Source organism: Chrysemys picta, chromosome 2 (assembly GCF_011386835.1).
Source record: "Chrysemys picta bellii isolate R12L10 chromosome 2, ASM1138683v2, whole genome shotgun sequence".
NCBI classification, from domain to species: Eukaryota; Metazoa; Chordata; order Testudines; family Emydidae; genus Chrysemys; species Chrysemys picta.
This window is the reverse complement of record NC_088792.1, coordinates 278,544,280-278,563,792: the sequence shown is the minus strand read 5'-3', so window position 1 is coordinate 278,563,792 and position 19,513 is coordinate 278,544,280. Positions and strand designations below refer to the sequence as shown.

General features: G+C 43.6%; 1 protein-coding gene across 5 annotated transcripts in view; it reads left to right on the top strand.

The window, feature by feature from the left end:
• Positions 1–18,890, top strand: part of FAM135B (family with sequence similarity 135 member B) — a 331,843-nt gene extending 312,953 nt beyond the window's left edge. For 4 of the 5 annotated variants that reach the window (XM_005291038.4, XM_065586240.1, XM_065586237.1 and 1 more), the window contains exons 12-20: positions 1,343–1,497; positions 2,588–4,706; positions 6,319–6,485; positions 7,403–7,494; positions 10,698–10,795; positions 11,165–11,316; positions 11,975–12,085; positions 15,822–15,935; positions 17,571–18,890. In XM_005291038.4, coding sequence (XP_005291095.2) covers positions 1,343–1,497; positions 2,588–4,706; positions 6,319–6,485; positions 7,403–7,494; positions 10,698–10,795; positions 11,165–11,316; positions 11,975–12,085; positions 15,822–15,935; positions 17,571–17,776 — 3,214 coding nt within the window. In that variant the 3' untranslated portion in view covers positions 17,777–18,890. The remainder of the gene's footprint in view (positions 1–1,342; positions 1,498–2,587; positions 4,707–6,318; positions 6,486–7,402; positions 7,495–10,697; positions 10,796–11,164; positions 11,317–11,974; positions 12,086–15,821; positions 15,936–17,570) is intronic. The other variant, XM_065586241.1, reaches the window with a different exon arrangement.
• Positions 18,891–19,513: the final 623 nt, after the last annotated feature.

The following is a 19,513-nucleotide window of genomic DNA, read 5'->3' as shown; positions in this document are numbered from 1 at the left end:
GCAATGCAATGCAATCCATGGGCCTGCGCCTGCAGTCCTTAGAGGCAAAACTCCGATGAGGACCGGGTCCTCAGAGAGCATATGGAGGCCTTTGCCATTGTTTGCCTACACTCGCAGTTGAAAATTTCACTACGCTTTGTAATAAGTCTATTTTCTCTCATGTTTTTTCACTGAGAGTTTTTTAAAGTTAAACTTTAAGAATAGGTTAAATTAATATTAAAACAATTATAGGAATGATACTGAGAGGAGCAAGGCAATTTGGTTACAGCTTTCAGAACACCCGTATCCTGAATATCACAACTAGTGGAAGGGAACACATGGCATCGCACCCCACACAACCCAGTAGGTGACATAATACATAGGAAGGCAGTCTGCACACCTTGAAAGGAAGATGCCAGCCTTCTAGCTGCTGGGACATGAGCTCTGAGGAGACAGGGTGCCTTTCTCGAAGCCATCGTTTCTAGGAGAAGCTGAGTAGGCACCAAGTTCTGAACAAATGGAGTCGGGTCAATTTCTCTAGTGATTTTTGTGAGAAGCTATGCGAGGACTCTGGTTCCATCACAGGGAGATATTTGGAACTGATTTTCTGGAGCGTTGAGTGTCCACAACTCCAACTGAAGTCAATGAGAGTTATGGGTAATAAGCACCTCAGTAAACCAGGCCCATAATGGGTTCAGTTGCATCACTTAGCTACAGCCCTGCCAGGAAACTGGTACAGGGCCACACCACCCAGGGGAAGCTCTAGAAGGTAGTGAGGCATAATCCTCTCTGCTGTTATAGGGCATACACAGGAAGCATCCCTGGTGATGTCACAGTGTGCACCCCCTCTCTGTATATCCAAGAGGGAGCATGACCCTGCCTTTTCCCCAGTCACCTCCGTCCCTTTTGGGGTGGCTTGCTCCCCAGGAGGTGCTAGAAAGGAGGAGACACTGCAGCAGTAAGAAGAGCGCAAAGGGCTGCAAAGGTGTGGAGGCACCACAAGAAAAGGCTCCTTGCAAATCCACTCAGCTCAGCAGACAGGCTCAATATAAATAATGCAGTGTCCAATGCTAATGTTTTCTCCTGTTCAGCATGTCTGCCAAGTGCCGAACACCTCCCTCCTGTTTACTCCACAGCACTCTCCCCTTCTGTGAACGTGGTTGCTCAGCATTTCTGAATACTACCCCATTTGCTTAGTGCCTAAATATGGACTTAGGCACCTAATTTTCAGCACCTGTATTTCAAAGCATTGGCCAGTGCTTTGGTCATACTCAATCTGTTTTGCTGACTAGATGAGGTGAATGCTGGCGAGGCTGAACAGTAATTCATCCCACACTTGATTCCCTCCGTGTCTTGCTCTCAGGATTCAAAGTCACAGCCAGATTTCTACGGACGTTCGGAATTCCGAGTACCTCACCAGCATGCCCCCTCTGCCGGCCGAATGCCTGGACATTGACGGGGATGGGAACACAGTCCCTGTGATTTTTGAAGACAGATATGTGGACTTCCCTTACAAAAGTGAGTAATGCCCCTCGGGCTGTGCCCTCAGCGCATCTCACAGGCAATGCAGGGACAGGGCTGCTCCCAGGAAATTGCAAGAAGTGGTGTGGGTGGGTCGGTAGGTTCACGTACCCTTAGACGGTCCTGAACCAGTCCTCCAATGTGGTGTTAGAGGGCTTTATGGTTGCTTCAGGTTCCATCTTTTAAATGAGGCATAAAACCAAGGTTTTTCCTACTACTTTTGGTCAATAAAGATCCTATGGAACGTCTCACTAGAGTTGGGGCATGTTTTCTGGTCAGGATTCAACATGGTGTGAATGATTCTGCTTATGGTACCTAATGTCCCCTGTTGTTTCAGTAGATTATAGGGTGACCGGACAGCAAATGTGAAAAATCGGGACGGTGGTGGGGGGTAATAGGAGCCTATATAAGAAAAAGACCCAACGACTGTCCCTATAAAATCGGGACATATGGTCACCCTAGTAGATTACAATATATACACTTCCTGTTACTTAGACATTTTCTTTCTATGAGGTGTTTTTGTTATTTTTTAAGATTAACAGCTTAATTCCAAGAACTGGAGGTAAAATCGGAAACAACCCCGCCTGGAGTTTTCATTTCAGCCAAAGGGAAAATAAGGTGGTGGTTTTCATTATTAGAGTGACATCTAGTGGTAGGAAAATCCTTTGTAAAATATTTCATCTGCGGCTTACAGGAACATGAAATCTAGATAGGTTATAAAGGAAGCAATTTATTGGCACTAATACTTTTTTTTTGGTAAGGTACTAAGATCTGTGGTTTTATTTTACAAAAAGATATCTGTAATACTCAATTTTCCTCGACTTTTTACCAAGTATTTAACAGGATTTTTTTTTTAAACTATCCGTGTTGCAAGTGGTCACACTGGGGAGGTACTTAGCACTCACAGCTCTAAGTGATTTTAGTTTAACCATGTAGTGAGCATAACAGTTAACAGTGAATGCAGCTTAAAGAATGGTGATCAGGCATGTATATGTACGGTGTGGACGTGAGAGGCTGTGCATGTGTATAATCACCTACAAATATTTTGATTCCTTGTATAGGCCATGAACTTTTTTTTTTCTTTCAGGTCAAAGTGTGGATGTTTTCCCAGCTTGTGAGGTTCCTGAGATGAATGGTACACAAATGGACTTAATAAACAACAAGGAGGCTCTTGCATCAAATGATGACATTACATTAGCAAACGGAGATTTCAGGAAAGATACTCTGTTAATACATACAGATAAAATAAATGGGAATGCCTCCTGTATCTACAGCGATATTTCAGTTGATGCTTATACGGCTAAAGCTTTGACTCAGGACTCCACATCTCAGGCTTATACAGTCAAAAAGGAAGTCCAAAGGAAAAAGGATGTATCCCATGAAAATGCATCAGTTTCAAGTAAGGAAATTGTTTCTGGCTTGGGACCAGGCCTTTTAAAACACAAAGCCGAAGACTTCCAAACATCAGTGGATATTTCATTAAAAGACGATAGACTTGCTATAGGTGTTACATGCGTGGATATGAAACCTAGCAATAAGGATTCCCATGAAAGCGAACCCACATTAATCATTAGTGCTCTGGGTGACAGCGAAACTAGCGGCCTCTTACACAGCACTGAGTTAAGTAAAGCAGCTAAAACTGATAATTATGAAAATAGTCTCACTTCAGATGAACTTGCATTAAATGAACTAAACAGTCTTGAAAAACCAGTGGATCAAGACAACAAGGCTCTGTTACCGGTTTTGAAAGCGTTACCAATCAGTACTTTGGATTTATTAACCCAGACAACAAAAGATGCCCCAGAGCTGAAGTCATTTGTGAAGGAGCAAAGAGCTGAGGAATGCGAAGAGTTTACCCTGATGTCAGGGGTCATAAAGAGATCTTCGTCAATAATATCCGACTCGGGCATTGAAAGTGAACCCAGTTCGGTGGCTTGGTCCGATGCGCGTAGCCGGGCTTTGGAGTTGCCCAGTGACCGCGAGATGCTGCAGCAGCTGGTACGGAGGCACACCATACACAGAAACTCCCTAGAGGGTGGGCAAACAGAAAGCAATACAAGCTTGCCCAGTGGCATCCAAGCATCGCTGACATCAATTAGCTCATTGCCATTTGAGGAAGAAGAGCGGGAAGTGGAACTTACAAAGCTGACCAAATCCGTTTCTGCGCCACAGATCAGCAGCCCGGAGGAGCCCACAGACACGGTAGATGTTTCCAAATGCGATAAAGCAATCTTGGAAGTTGCGGAAGGGCCCTTGAAAAGCTACATGGAAGTGACGTGCAGAAGCATAGAAATAGCAGGGAACTTTTCTGATTACCAGACTGCCAGGGAAAGTGAGCGATCAGCACCGGACATCGCCACAGGAGCGCATCCTAGCGCTGCTGTCAAACGAGGTAACAGCAGCGCTGAGCGACCAGAAGAAGTGGAAGTTAAGGAAGGTTTGGAATATGCAGGACAACCTGTCAGTCTAAAGCAACACAGATGGGATACCTCTGAATGCCAGGCAGTGCAGAGTAACGAAGAGAGCAGCTTGGAAACACTGAGTGTCACCACATACTCAGATCCTAGTAGCGTGCAGTGCGGTGCATGTAGTGAGGATCTGAAAGATGCACTTAAACCCGTACTCGAGGGGTTGAAAATAGGTCAAGACTTTTATTCCAGAGTTAGCACACCAGACATCGAGAATTTCTCACGTGGCCTGAGCCAGGTACCAGATTTTTGCTACACTGTTCCAGCCTCATCGGAGACATCGACTGAATTTGGTTCAACCAGAGGAGAGTGTGGTAGCCCCGTCGCCAGTGAAACCATGATGTCATGTGAAGAAATGCAGGGCTTACAAGAAATTGAACTCGACGACGCAGCTGCACTGTTGGATTCTGCTGCAGGACCTTATTGTGCCGAATATCCTCAGGAGCTGGACAGGGTGGAGCGTCGGCTTGTGGCAAATGGCAGCACTGGCTTTCACTCTGTTGCCACAGAGGGATTGGCACTGGAGAGTCGAAAGGCCGTTGAGGTGGTTAACCTGTCTGTTTCTTGCACAGCCACGTGTCTTCCCTTTTCTTCGGTGCTCAAAGAGACTCCTGCCGTGGTTGGCTTCTCTTCAAAGCAGACTGCTTTCCCTATCACACACCAGCCTTTAGGCTCCTTCGGCGTTGTCCCCTGCAGCTCAGATGATGTGGAGGAAGAGGCCAATGAAAGGATGCTTAGGTAAGACTGTCTAATGGCTTTCTTTATTAGTGCTCCAGTCACACCTAGAGACCCCAGCTGAGGTCAGGTCCCCACTGTGCTAGTCGCTGTGCTAATACACATTAAGAGCCAATCCCCACCCTGAGGAGTTTACAGTATAACTAATCTAGACAGACAACGGATGGGAAATGGGCTGTAACATAACCCCCATTGTACAGATGAGGAACTTACAGAGAGACTAAGCAACTTGCCCAGGGTCTCGCAGGGAGTCTATAGCATTGCTGGGAACTCAGATCCCTGAATCGCAGTCTCCTGCCTTAGCCCATCTTTCCTTTCCCCCTTATTTCGGGATATTTTGCGTTGATTGCCTAGCTGACAGCACAATACTCAAACCAACACATCACAGAGGTTTCCGTTACCTTTTGTGTCCTGTGCTGTGCTGGGAGAATATGGGCACACAGGCAGTTATCTTAAAACACTGAGGCGGGTAAAGGCTAGACTCTTAAAGAGTATGTGTTCTGATTCCTGACCTTGTTTAGGTCGTTCATCAAGCTCTCTAACCCTCTGTTTAATTTTGGAGCCACATAGTGGTTGGGTTTACTGTTATGTATTGCACTGTACTCTCTGTCTTTATAGCTGTCTCTTCTGTCATCTCCTTCTCCAGGTGAACCAGGATTGTCAGGCATTTAGGCCCAGATTCAACAAAGCCCTTAAGTTTGTGCTTAAAGTTAAGCACATGCTTAATTCCTTCTCTGTTCAGCCAAGCAGTGCTTAAGTGCTTTGCTGAATCCAGGGCCTTAAATCCCATAGCGTAAGACTTAGATTGTGACCCCCTTCCTAACTTTTTGGCAAGCAAAAGTTTCTGAGCAGCCCCACTGAATTCAGTAGGATTACTTGTGTGAGTAAGTGCTCCCCAGTGAATTGAATGGTCACAGTCTTGCCCCAAGACTGAAGCTGATGTTTCTCAGCTTGGCTGTGGGACATCACCTTAGGCGCTTCCATGCATGACCTGATTCTCAGAGATGCTGAGCATCTCCCGCTGAGTCCAGCATGGACTTAAGAGCCAAACTGTGGGCCCCAGACTGGGAAATGTTAGTCTAGCTGGAGGGGCACTTACCTGCTCTTAGCTGGTTCGTGTCTGGGTCAAAGCTACTATCCCTTTTCATGGGATACAAATTTGCATCCATTTGTGCAACTGTCTGCGGGGGTAGGAGAAGGAGGTCGACTCCTTGTCTGTTTAGCTTAGATTTGTTTGTTAATGTCTGTCTATTAGCCCTGCTGGGTAGATCTGGACACCATGTTTTTTGCAATACAGCTACATAGCCTTGCCAGTCCTGATTCTCCCTGTTAGGGTGACCAGAAGATTCTTAGCAGCAAACCAGCATTGGACTCTAGCAGATGAAGTACCCCTGGGAGGATCTCTCCCACGAGAGGTAATTCATTCCCTTTTGGATCACAAGCTATTTACCCGCCCACCCCGACCTCCCTTAGTCACCCTAACCCGTAGGACAGAGTATACAGGCCTTCACCTGCAAAGTTGCAAAGGGAATGTGTTGCAAGTGCTCATTCCTAGTTTAAAGGTTTTACTGTTGAACACTCAGTTCTCCGTGTGATTAATTAGTGTATTCTCCAGTTTTTATCAGGCCAAAGAAAAGTTTAAAAAAGAACTGAAGATTGAAGGATTTCTGTACAGTGACTTATCTGTACTAGCTTCTGATATCCCATATTTTCCACCAGAGGAAGAGGAAGAAAATTTGGAAGATGGAATTCACCTGGTTGTCTGTGTCCATGGACTGGATGGTAAGGCCCGACAGAGATGCTGTGCGGAATTGCCTCATGGAGTTTATTCATATTAAAAAATACAGACGTTGAGATCCTCAGCTGGTGTAACTCAGCATAGTCCACGGGTGTCACTTACACCAGCCAAGGATCTGGCCCATAGTATGTTGGTCTGTCTAACGTTGCTGGAAAGGATCCGAGCAGAAATTCTAACATTTACTCCACAAATGCTTTTGTTACAAAATGGAGAATTTTGACAGATTTGTGCTCCCTAAACCCAGTAAAATTGTCAGCCCCTTCCTTGGCATTTCACAACCGTCTGATCATTTAGCAAAATATCATCCAGCAAAAAGAAAACTTGGTTTACATGCTGTCACTGAAGGAGAGAAGGTGGCTGGCTCTGGGGAAGGTGAGTATTCACTGCATAGCATATGCAGCAAGCAGAGACACAGGAAGGCTGGATTGTGTGTAAGTCATGGCAGACACTATGCCTCAGACTCACCTCTTGGGGTCACAATGTGTCCTAGGTGTTCCCTGTTCTGCTTGGGAATGAAAGGGAGTTATTTGCCGTCGCTCTTAAAAGAGCAGCTTATTCCCCCATCTCTGCTGGTCAGCTAATAGGGGGTGACGTGGCAGAGGTATTGGAATTCCTACTCCCTGCCAGTTCCCATCCCGTCACTTCCCGGGGAACATCTGCAGCAAAGATCTAGAGAGCCCACAGGCAGCTGCAAAGTTTGTGGGGATTCCTGTCCCACTGCTGCTCCCCTGCATGGGTGTGTCAGGGCTAACCATAATGTAGTGAGCCATCAGTCACAGCCGCACTGACCGCGACAACTCCAGGGACAGTGTTGAGATTTGAAAAGAACATAGTGAACAGAATCTGTCGTCTTTACCCAATTGTGAAATGAAATCTCTTATCAAGTGCTGTTTCTTTTTAGGAAACAGCGCAGACCTGCGACTGGTAAAGACTTTTATAGAACTGGGACTCCCCGGTGGAAAGCTGGACTTCCTAATGTCTGAAAGAAACCAGGTAATATACGGCCAGTTTCTGCACCCCTTTATGTCCCCTGCAGTCCCATTGAAGTCACTGAAACTTAGCCCTTGCAGAGCAGGTATCAGGAATTGTACATTTCAAAGGCTTAGGGCCAAAACCTACACATCTTTGGGAAAAGGCCCATTGGGAGTTTTGTGAGGGGTGCAGGATTTAGCATGGATATCCTGCATCAGCTCCCACTCAAATCAATGGTACTTTTCCCCATTGGAAGGCAGCTGTTGCTGGCCTGATCCTATCGCCACTGAAGTTAGTAGTAAACTGTCCATTGGCATCAGTGGTCCAAGGATCTGACCTTCGGAAAGGAGATAATTAAAAACATCATGTTAAATGGCAAGTACAACAGTCTGATACATCCATCTGTTGTATGATGTGCAAAATTATGCAGAACTAAAAGAAAACAGCCAGCCTGGTGATGTTAATTCTAAATGCTCAAGAGGATGCTACGGTCTGCTTGGGGGAGTCGGTACTGCTGGTTTCAGCTAAAGCATCAAACAGTTGTTTCCTTTGTGTATACTGTGATTTATTTGCTCGTATGATAAAGAAATGCCCTCCAGAAAGGTAATTCATTGCCTGTGCAATGCAGAGCAGCAGAAATGAACTCTGTGCTCTGCCCTACATGCATGTGATGCAGCGTATTTAGTTACATAAAGGGCCACATTCATAAACAGAGCAAGGATTTCAGTGTCCAGGCAAAAGCATTCATCTGTTCTACCAGGAAACTTCAGGGCAAAATGTTCTAATTTGGTTTGCAGTGCAGATCAATTATCCAAAGGCAGGTTGCAACTGAACAACCTGTGTTCTCACCCTGTTCAAGTTCCTGTTGATGTCAGTAGCCGTTCTCGGAATACAGAATGCACGGAAAGTAACATCCATGAGGATAATATTTTGCACGTTCGCCAAAGATTCTCAGTGCGCTTTACAAACGTGAAAGAGTTCAGTCTTACCGCACCTCCGTCTGCTGTTGTTCAGCGTGCGTGGTGAGGCACTATCACCCTCATTTTATAGTTTGGGAAACCGGAGCACAGCAAAGCAAGCAGCTTGCCGCAGGTCACAGAGCAAGTGCACCGCAGCACTAGGAACTGAGTTCTTGACTCCTCCCGCGATGCTTTTAGCCGCCATGTCCTCTTTCCTCCCCGCAACAGAGAGCCATATGGAGACTGTAACAGATCCGCAGTGCGAGCTGTCTAGCCAAATTTTGCCTTACAGGGAAAAATGTGAATCTATGTCATTTGGAAAGGCACTGAAGTGATATTGAGGGATGGAAACACAGACAAGTGAAATAGGAGGACTCTGTGTGTGTTGTGTCTAGGACTTACACTTGCGGTGGTGTTTTTCCACTTCTAAATAACCTACAAGATTCAAGATAATGAGCTTAGGAGGAAATCATTAATTATCGATGCAGACAAAACAAACAGGCAGGAGGTTAGTAGACTGTATTTTGTTTATGAGAACATTTATTTTAAGGCAGCACTGGAAATTGGAGATGGTCATGTTCTCCTTTGCAAGAGCTGCAATTAGTGAGATGAATTTTGTCACAGAAGCATTAATTACTAGATACGTTTTCCCTAAATATCTGTTCCAACACTTGATGATTGTTTCCCTGGCATCTCATTAGTTTTGAATTTGATTTAGAGTCCTGACACAGTTCTAAACTAAAAATACTCTCCTGCAGTTCTGTAGACTAGACAATTTATAGTTTGTTTTGTTGTATCACAAATGGCAGTATTGCCATAGGCAATAAATAACTTAAATACCTTGCTGATACTCATCATGCTACAGATTAACTGTCAAACACCACATGGTATTGTGTGATAGCAGCATAAACTTTTTTTGATAACTTTGTTAGGGTCAGTTTATAATACTATAGACTAGTCTAGCGTGATAATCCACTAAATCCTAAATGCTAAAGTTGGGGCTGGTCAACAGTAGGAACTTACATCAATATAGCTGTGTCTCTCAGGGCTGTGAAAAATCCACACCCCTGAGAGACACAGTAACACCAACCTAACCCCTGGCGTAGATAGTGATAGGGAGACGGAAGAACTCTTACTAGCTACCACCTCTCGGGAATTACCTACGCTGACTGGAGAACCCTTCCCGTTGGTGTAGGTAGCGTCTACATTTAGGTTTTGTCTACCCTAGCACTGTTGTCGGCAAACCTCTGACCGACATAAGTTTCACTGACAAAAGCACTGGTGTGGACAGTGCTGTCAGCAGGAGATGCTCTCCTGCCGACATAGCTACCACCACTCATATGGGGTGGTTTCATTAGTGTAGACATAGCCTGAAGTGCTACAGCAGCACACCTGCAGCTGTGCCAGTGTAGTAGCTTACGTGTAGACATATGCTTGGTCTCCTACATAAGTGGGCTGATATTCAGAGGGGTTGAGCATCTGCAGTCCCCTCTGATCGCAACTCAGGTCACTTTACGAACCTTAGTCTAATAATATTGGCCTAAGCAACTTGTGTGTCATCACTGTGATCCTTACGGTGTGGTTCTATTACATAAAATGACTATGTAAAAAGGGGGTTGTCTTACTCAACAAATCTGATCACTTTGTGTGTTCAGAGTCACGTCCCTTTTAGAGACTAAAATGAGTTTGTCTGCCTTTACTCCTGTTAGCCCTGCTGAGCCAATGCAGCTAGGAGAGCATGAGTTGGAATATATTCCTCCTTCTGCATCATCAACAGACTTGCTCACTACATTCCAACTAGTTACACCCATGTAAGCCCCCGATGGCAGTGGGCTTCCACAAATGTCACTATGGGCAGAATTTGGCCTATAGATCCTTCATTACTGTTAACGATGTATCCAGCCTGAGTGAGTTTGCAACATTAACCCTGAGGGGGGAAAATATCAAATCTGTTTGCTTGCAAACAGAGCATATTTAATATGGAATCATTGACAGACAATAAACATGGAACTCCTTGAAGCCGCTTTTACACTGTCACTTTTGGGAGAAGAAATGCAACTTCCAGGGGACCTAGCGAATGAGAAAAATTGGCTCTGTGCCTTTTTTCCCCCTTGCCTCTTTATGATGCATAAAGAAGTCTTGAAATGTTCTTATTTTATTGCTTGTATTTTTCCTCAGAAATATCATTTGTCTAGGTTTTTTTTGTACCGCAATGCAATACATTGACAGTTATGTCATCAGTTGACACCATTCTCTCTTCACCAGACTGATACTTTTGCTGATTTTGATTCGATGACTGACCGATTACTGGATGAAATTATTCAACATATCCAGTTGTACAACCTGTCCATCTCCCGGATAAGGTAAAACACACTGACAGTTAATTGGATGTGACAGAGCACAGTAATGTTCAATAGAATCATCTCCATTATATGGGGCCTGAGCCAAAGCCTTCATGTCAATGGGAGTTTTTCCATAGACTTAATGGGCTTCACAATGTGTATTAAGATGTTGGTTTTGTCCAGACCTGGCAGAGCAGCTGCTGAGCTGGAAATGTCATGGAGGATAAAGGAGATGGGAAAACATGACTAAAGGGCATTAATGAACAATCTTTTTGGAGGCAGAGTCAATCCACATAGAGCAAGAGAGAGCAGTGCATGCCACACGCATTTTGAAGTTAAGGAATATATAGACTGTTCTTTGTTTGTGTGTCATTTTGTCTCTTCCGACAGTTTCATTGGTCATTCCCTCGGTAACGTCATCATCCGATCAGTATTAACTCGGCCAAGGTTTCGCTATTACCTCAACAAGTTACACACCTTCCTGTCCCTCTCTGGGCCTCACCTAGGGACCCTTTACAACAACAGTACTTTGGTTAGTACAGGTAAGAGTTAATGAAAAAGGCTACGATTTGCTTTTGTGTGTAGCAGTACCTGTAAGAGACCATTGTGTGAATGGGGCAGTGGTACTGACTAGTGTTTGTGTGTGTCACTAACCAGAGCTGTGGGAAATATTCACACCAGATCTCCAACCACTTGAGTTTAGCTTTGGGTTTGTGTTTAGCTGCAATCAGAATTCCTGGATCAGGAAAGCCTGCATATGGGGGCTGAGGTTAGGTGCTTCCACCTGTGCATTGAATCTCAGCTCCCAACCCCCACTCTTCTGCCTGAATAACGTTGTTGCTGCATGAGCCCCAAGGTCAGGGAATTCCCTGACCAACAGCTGCCTCTGGAATCAGCAGTACAGTACCTGCAAAAGTAAGGGGGTAAAATAATGTAATGGGAGAATAATGTCATAGCTCTCCTAGATCCTTCTGTTCTCTGCTCATGGAAGCAGAGACTACAAAATGGCCCTGAGGTTTTCTAGCCACTGGCCACTAGCACAAGAAGAAATGTAGAGTACTGATGGGCAGTTGCCTTGGCACTTCTAGCCCAAGAATGTTCAGTCACAATTTATGAACCGTGGAAGGGATTCTTTAATTTTGGGACGTTTGGTCTGATGATTACGAATACGGTAAACCTGCACGTCAATTGTCATTCCAGGCCTATGGCTCATGCAGAAGCTGAAAAAATCAGGGTCACTTTTGCAGCTGACCTTCAGGGACAACGCAGATCTCCGCAAATGTTTCCTGTACCAGCTCAGCCAAAAAACAGGTGAGTAAATGTCTGGGTGGAGAGCAAATTCTCCAAAGTGTTGTCCCGTGCCGAGATGCTCTTCAGGAAATAAAGGAAGTCATCCGTGTTTGATCAGTGATTTTTGCTAATCGTTGGCCTCAAGAGGAGATGGGCCTGAAGCAAAACTATTTAATGGACTCCTCTGTCTGATCTAATCCATTTTACCTATGCATTTCTATTGTGGGCATCACCATGGAATGGAGTTGCCAAATGCTCCCCACCAAACTTTGGTCAATTTGCAACTGAATACAAATGCTGTAGTTCAGGCCCATCTCTATGTGCACACTCTGTAAGCAAAGACTAGTGGTGTCATTAGGTTGCTACAACCTAATTTATATTGCTAAAGGGCAAAAACTTTATTGTTTTGTTTGGCTTAGTTTGGAAGCATTCACTTAGAGTGACCAGATGTCCCGATTTAATAGGGACAGCCCTGATTTTGGGGTCTTTTTCTTATATAGGCTCCTATTACCCCCCACCCCCTGTCCCGATTTTTCACACTTGCTGTCTGGTCACCCTACTCTAGAGCTGGCTGAGAGTTGACACATAGACATTTTGGTGAAAAATGCAGATTTGATGATACTGAAGCAGTTTTAGAATTTTTGTTGGTTTTGCTGAATCGTTTCAGCCAAAAAAATCCCTAAAAAATTCCAAAAAAGTCAAAACATTTTCTCTAGACATTTTAAAAACAAACCATTTTGATTGTTTGGTTCCAAATTACTTTTTGCTTCAAAACTTTCCCTAATTTTTTTTTAAATCAAAAATGTTAAAAAGGCTCAACATCTAAATGATTTTGGGGGGGGAATAAGAGGGTAGCCAAATTAAAAAAAAAAAACGTTTTTCGTTCAACCCAAAACATTTGTTCCTTTTTTTAAAAAAAGAATTGCCAATGGACAAAAAAAATCATTATTCACACGGCCCTAATTCTCACCTCTAGGACCCAGGATGTTTGAATCTAGGTCCCCAGTGATGCTTTTATTTAAGCCCATTGCTGACACCACAGTTCAATGCCAGAGGGAGACTTATCAGCCTTCCGCTGTAATGCTAAAGAGAGGCCCCATTAGCCCCACCTCAGTCTGTCCATGATCAACTGAACTGAAGCTCTTTCAGAAAAAATTGGACCAAATCCTAGTGTCCTAGCCAGAATTCCCTCTCTCAGTAGAACATTCCTACTAATGCAGACGTCTGTATGGGAGTGGTCAAGTGCTGTACATATTTGCCTACACTGTCACTCCTGATATTTAATTCATCACCCATGAAATACTGGTCTAGGCTGCCAGAAGGAAAAGGGCTATTTGTAAAATCAAATGCTATTCTTTAATAATACTTTTCATGACAGATGTGGCGCTGATATGTCATAATGCTATGAATATTGCTGTGTAATAGTTTTATGAGGGGAAGTTGTTGTATGTTGGGATGATTCGAATTTCCTGCATGACTGTATTGATCTAATTTATATTGGTGGTAGTGGTACATTTATCATACACCTAGAATGCTTGAATTCAACTAGATCTGGAGAGGCAGACAACACAGTAGGTCCCAGATAGAACACCCAAGCACACACTTGAAAGACAATGTCATCCTTCCAGGCTGTAGGCCAAAGAGACACAGCCGTTTTGCCTGACTGGGAGGCTAGAGATTAAAAGGACTTTAAACAGTTATAAAAAGTCTTGATCCCGCGAAGGAAGTGAGTTGCTACGGGGCTGTCCAGGGAGTGTCATTGGACAGGAAGACAAGCTGACAAAGAGGCTCTGCAGAAGAGTCTACAGGGAGTTAGGTGATGGTTAGACACCTGGTAAGCAGACGTGTTTAGGCTACTCTGTTATTTATAAGACATGCTTTTTCTTAGATGCTGTTCTGCTAGATAAACGATACTTTGCTTTAAGGAAGCAGTTGGGTCACTAGTTACCACTGTCATTGCCCTGCAGGGAACAGAACTGCAGGGTCTGAGCCCAAGTCAGACCTGCTAAAGCAATCACTGCTAGCACCTGGGTCACTGCCACCCAGAACTTAATATTAAGGGAAGAATTGCATGATTCAGCCCTGAGTTCAGGTGACAGCTGGAGGCCCGAGACCTCAGAGAGGGATGCAATCGATGAGCCCAAGAGGAGTCAGAGATGTGGTTCCCCAATAACTGCGTCACTTAGTACTTGCCACCCTCAAATGCTGTGCAGATGCTAAGAACACTCCTAAGAGCTAGGTAGTTACGTACTAGTATTCTCATTTTACACATAAAGACACAGAGAAGCCAAGTGACTTGGCAAAACCACAGAGCGAGTCAGAGCTAGCAATAGAGCTCAGGAGTTCCTGAGTCTCTTGCCAGTGCTCATTCCTCTAGACCGTGCAGCCCTACTCATATTCAGGGAGATGCCCAATATCTCACAGCAAAGTCTGCAACAGTGGTAGTAAGTGAATGCAGGTCTCACCACTCCCAGGCTTGTGTTTTAACTTACAGACCACTGTCTCTCCTACCCTACCACGATCATATGCATACCTGTGTCCTTCCCCCAACTGTGTCGCTTCCTGAAATACAGCCTTGCAATCGCACCAGTCTGCAGCCTGTGAGCCTTGTCCAAAACCCACTGAAATCAAAGGAAAGACTCTCACTGACTTCACTGATTTGTGGATCCGGTCCTGACTCGACCCCTGTGCTACTCCATGAATCTTGTAGGGTGGAGCGCTATGTGTGAAGACTTCCCCTGCTTTAATGGGGGTGTGCTCAACAGGCTTTTGATTGATCCGTCACTAGCACTGTATACACAGCTGGTGTACTAGAACAAGCAGTGATTGATACTGCACACTGAATTCATCCATCTTGGCTGGTCGAGATGACTTCACAATACATTAACAGAGAAAAAAATCGTAAATTACAGCAATGCAGTCTCAACACCATGGGCTTTTAATTACTCAATAGAAAATAATGCCCAGATCCTTATTTAAAAATAAACCTACTCCAGAGTCTACAGTAAGAATATCAACGCTCATTCAGATTCCCCTTAAAAATCTCTTTTCTGCTGTCACCTCTGACAATTAAAAAAAACAAAAGACCCAAGAACAAAATCCCTAATGTAATTGAACTATCCCGCTGCTTAACCCCCTTGCTAAGTAACCATGGGATATCATTACCATGAGCCTGCACCTTTGTCTCTTTCCCACCACATTTTTGTGTTCATTTATGATGCTAATTTGTTTGCTTCGTTTCTCAATTTAGGCCCTGATCCTACAAACACTCGCACAAGAATTCCCATTGAACTGAATGGGGCAGTTCATGTTTGTAAAGCTGCTCATATGCATAGGAATTTGCAAAATCGGGAACTTAGACTGGAAGCTCTTTGGAGCAGGGGCAGTGCCGTTACTTCTTCCCGTTAAGCATCTGATCCACATGGATGTTAGAAAGAGCTAATTACATCACAGCTTACAACAGTGACATCGGTAGTTTACGCTATTACTGTACTGTTCTTTAGAAGTATGCTACATATATAATTATTCTTCCTCGACTATGTTGTACATTTTAAAACACATGCAATCATGCCATACTCCTGAAGAAGAGTCTGTCTAAACTCGAAAGCTTGTCTCTGTCACCAACAGAAGTTGGTCCAATAAAAGATATTACCCTCACCCACCTTGTCTCTCCAATACTCCTGTTAACATGTGTGTAGATTTGTTGTTTTGATAGATTGCTGAGATATACAATTTTTGATGTATTTCTTTGTTACAGGTCTTCAGTACTTCAAAAATGTTGTGTTGGTGGCATCTCCCCAGGATCGATATGTCCCATTCCATTCAGCAAGGATAGAAATGTGCAAAACCGCACTTAAAGACCGGCACACAGGTATGATAAGACCCTGCCTGTGGTCACAAAACCATTGACTTGATTGGTTGTTTGTTTAGGTCTTTTGTACAGCTGAGGATGTTGCATCAGAATGATTTTTTGCATTCACCGTTTAAAAAATAATTGAAAACTTAAGCCGGACAATTTTCTCGTCCAATAGGAAGCTATTGAAATCAATACAGGACCTATGTATAAAGCTTTTTGCGTGATGAAAACAAATTTCATTCAAGATTGTAATCAAAGGCTTCCCCCCGCCATTTCTGTTTAAAAAGCGGTGATGATTATGCTACTAAGGGAGGAAAGGATAGTTCAGTGGTTTGAGCATTGGCCTGCTAAACCCAGAGTTGTGAGTTCAACCCTTGAGGGGGCCATTTAGGGATCTGGGGCAAAAATCAGGGGGTTGGACTAGATGACCTCCCGAGGTCCCTTCCACCCCTATGAGTGTTCTATGGTAGAATTTGTTGCCAGCATTGTTGTTTACCAGCCTGCTGAATTACCACTCTTCTTTCTCCTTTGTTTCTCAGCATGAGCCTAGTCCAAAGCCCACTGAAGTCAAGGGGAGTCTTTTCTTTATTTTCAATAGACATTGGATCATAGCCCTTATGATTTAAGTCTCGGTCCCATCCGAAATCCTTTCTGGGTTTTGTAGACTTGGAGCAAATCCCTTGACATCAGAGGAGACACCTCCTCTGCTTTTACCAAGATTGTCTTTGTCCCTGCGAATTCCCTTTTATTATCAACAAACACACTGTTCATTTAGAGGCCAACGCACAGCTCCATTTTAATGGACCTGTCATAAATAATGGCAAATGCATAGCAGTCTGATTCTTCTGCCACCGGTTTCATGTGAATGATTGATTTGAATTAGGTTATTCCTGATTTACGCTGGTGTACGTGAGAAGAGACATCCATGACCAACAGGTCAAAAATGATGCCTGGTATTATCAGTCTCTCAGCTGTAGTTCTTTCCCTCTGCTTCCCCCACTGCTTTCCCCCAGCCCGGACATAAGTTGAGGAGGGAAGGACATCTTCCCACCCATTCCTCAGGCATTCCTCTCACAGGAAAACACAAGGCCCAATAGGACCCAGATCCAGATTCAATATAAATCATTCAAATCCCTACAGAGCATTACCTGCTTTCTTCACCAGCCTCCTAAAAACACCTCAAGTTAGTGTTCTGGAATAGACAGGCAGGGTGTTCTGGCCTTAGCTGGTTCCCCGTCGAGTCCCAAAGGAGCTGTATGCCCCATGCCCCATTGCTAGCCCATCTGAACTCTACCTTACAGAGAAGGAAGGGTCCAATTCTGTTACCTCTGAGAAGATAATGGGGGTTTTGTTCTTCACCTCAATGGGATCAGGCGTGAGTCCTGAGGTACTTTATACAGCGTAACACCCAGAACTTCAAACTAATAATCCTAGCAGACCCATCAGGCTGCTCTGTATGCCATGGATCCACTTCCGATTAGCAGTAATATGGCATTTGATCCATCTTCCTGATGGACTGTCCTCTAGAATCCAATGTCCTGGCACGTTTCAGGTTTCCCCATTCAGGGTGCCAGGGTATAATTGCACTGAGCGGAGAAGACCCATCACCAAGTCACTAACACTTTCACTGCCTCTTAAAATCTCTTTCAGGTCCCATTTACGCAGAGATGATAAACAACCTCCTCCAGCCTTTGGTCGGGGCAAAGGACTGCACTTTAATCAGACACAACGTGTTCCATGCGCTCCCCAACACTGCCAACACGCTGATTGGACGGGCCGCCCACATAGCCGTGCTGGACTCTGAACTTTTCCTGGAGAAGTTTTTCCTCGTGGCAGGACTCAACTACTTCAAATAGCGCCCGAAGCACTGGGTAACAAAGGAAAAGCAGAGGGTTCAATGGCGTAGAAGCCCTTAGCCAAAAGAGCGCAGTATTAGAAATGAGTAACATGCACGTGATGAGGTGGGACCCTAACACTCATCCCATTTTCATTTATGTTTCAGAGAATAAAGTGCTGTGGCTTTAAGATATTCCAACTTCCAAATATTGGTGCTTTTGGAAGACACAAATATTCATGTTCAGTTCCATGTTCTCTTTTGATTGTTCACCTAAGACAAAAGCCACTTCTGAAACAGAGAACAAAAATAAGAAGGCCAACTCTATAGATGTGACTGAACCAACATGAGTCCAACCTCTGTTAAATATCACTCGAGGGACACAGTCTTCTTTGATTTCACGCTCATGTACTTAATAAGAAAGCTATACATCTGTAGCACTTTTGTTGGGGGTAGTTAATACAAGAGAAAACAAGCATATATGAACTCAGGTTAAAACCTCCTTTTTGATGAACTGGACAATATGAAAAATATGTATGTGGTCAGAATCCTTGATAGCTTCAGTGGTTCCATTTGTCTAAAGAAAATGCACAGATGGTTCCATTATCCGTACTCATTTGTAACATTCATGCAGTCAAGGCATGGAAGAGGGGAAAAGAAATATTTAAATAAAAGGAAGGAGTCTTTATAAAGCCTTTAAAAAACTCCATTTCATGTGAAATAAATGAACTCAAGATAGAAGCAATCAAAGCAAGAGAGGTATATTGGAATAATCATGGGATTAACTCATCTTCTGTTAGCATCTCTCCTGTTTACATTTATGGACAAACATTGTTTTTGCTTGTCTTTATAACCAAGGTACATTTTTTTAAATCTTTACCTAAGTACATTGGCCCCAGTTTTAAAAAAAAGATTGGTATACTGAGCTGGTATTCAAAGTCATGCCAATTAATAGTGCCACCAAAGCAATCAAAGGCAATAGGTTGTAGCTTTTCAACAGAAGGTTGTGAAATGCTTCAAAATACAGGGCTTTATGCTATTATGCACTTTCTGAAATATGTTAGTCCCATCTGGAACACCGTATGCAGTCCTGACTACCACAGCACTAAAGCGGGTAGCAAATTTTTAAAGAGAAATTATTAAAAAATATTCAAATTGTTTCCCACTTCCAAAATTGACCCACTTTCCACTTTTTCAAGTTTTGTGTGTTTTTTATTGAAATTTTTATCAAAGATATGATCAAAATTCTAAATGCTAAATTTTGATAACTATTTCAGTAAGTTTTCCTAACGTATTTGATCAATTTTCAATAAAAAAGTCACATCATTTTTTGCAAAGAAAAATAATAAAAAATTGGAACTGTTGGGAAAAAATCAACAGCCCTTCATGAAATATTTTGTTTTTGAAAGAAGGCAACTCTGTAATGAAAACCATGGTGTTCAGAAAAATGATGAGCAGCTCTTCATACAGTAGATCTTGTAGGGTGTGCAGTGAAGAACTACAAAGATGGTAGCAGATGTCAAGAATCTAAATGATGAGTTAAGGTGAAGGAAATTATGTTCCCTGAAAGAGGAGATTTCAAAAAGCTCTAAGGGAAACTTTGAAATATTGTGACAGGTTTCAGAGGGGTAGCTGTGTTAGTCTGTATCAGCAGAAACAAGGAGTCCTTGTGGCACCTTAGAGACTAACACCTTTATTTGGGCATAAGCTTTCATGGGCTATAACTGATGAAGTGGGTTCTAGCCCATGAAAGCTTATG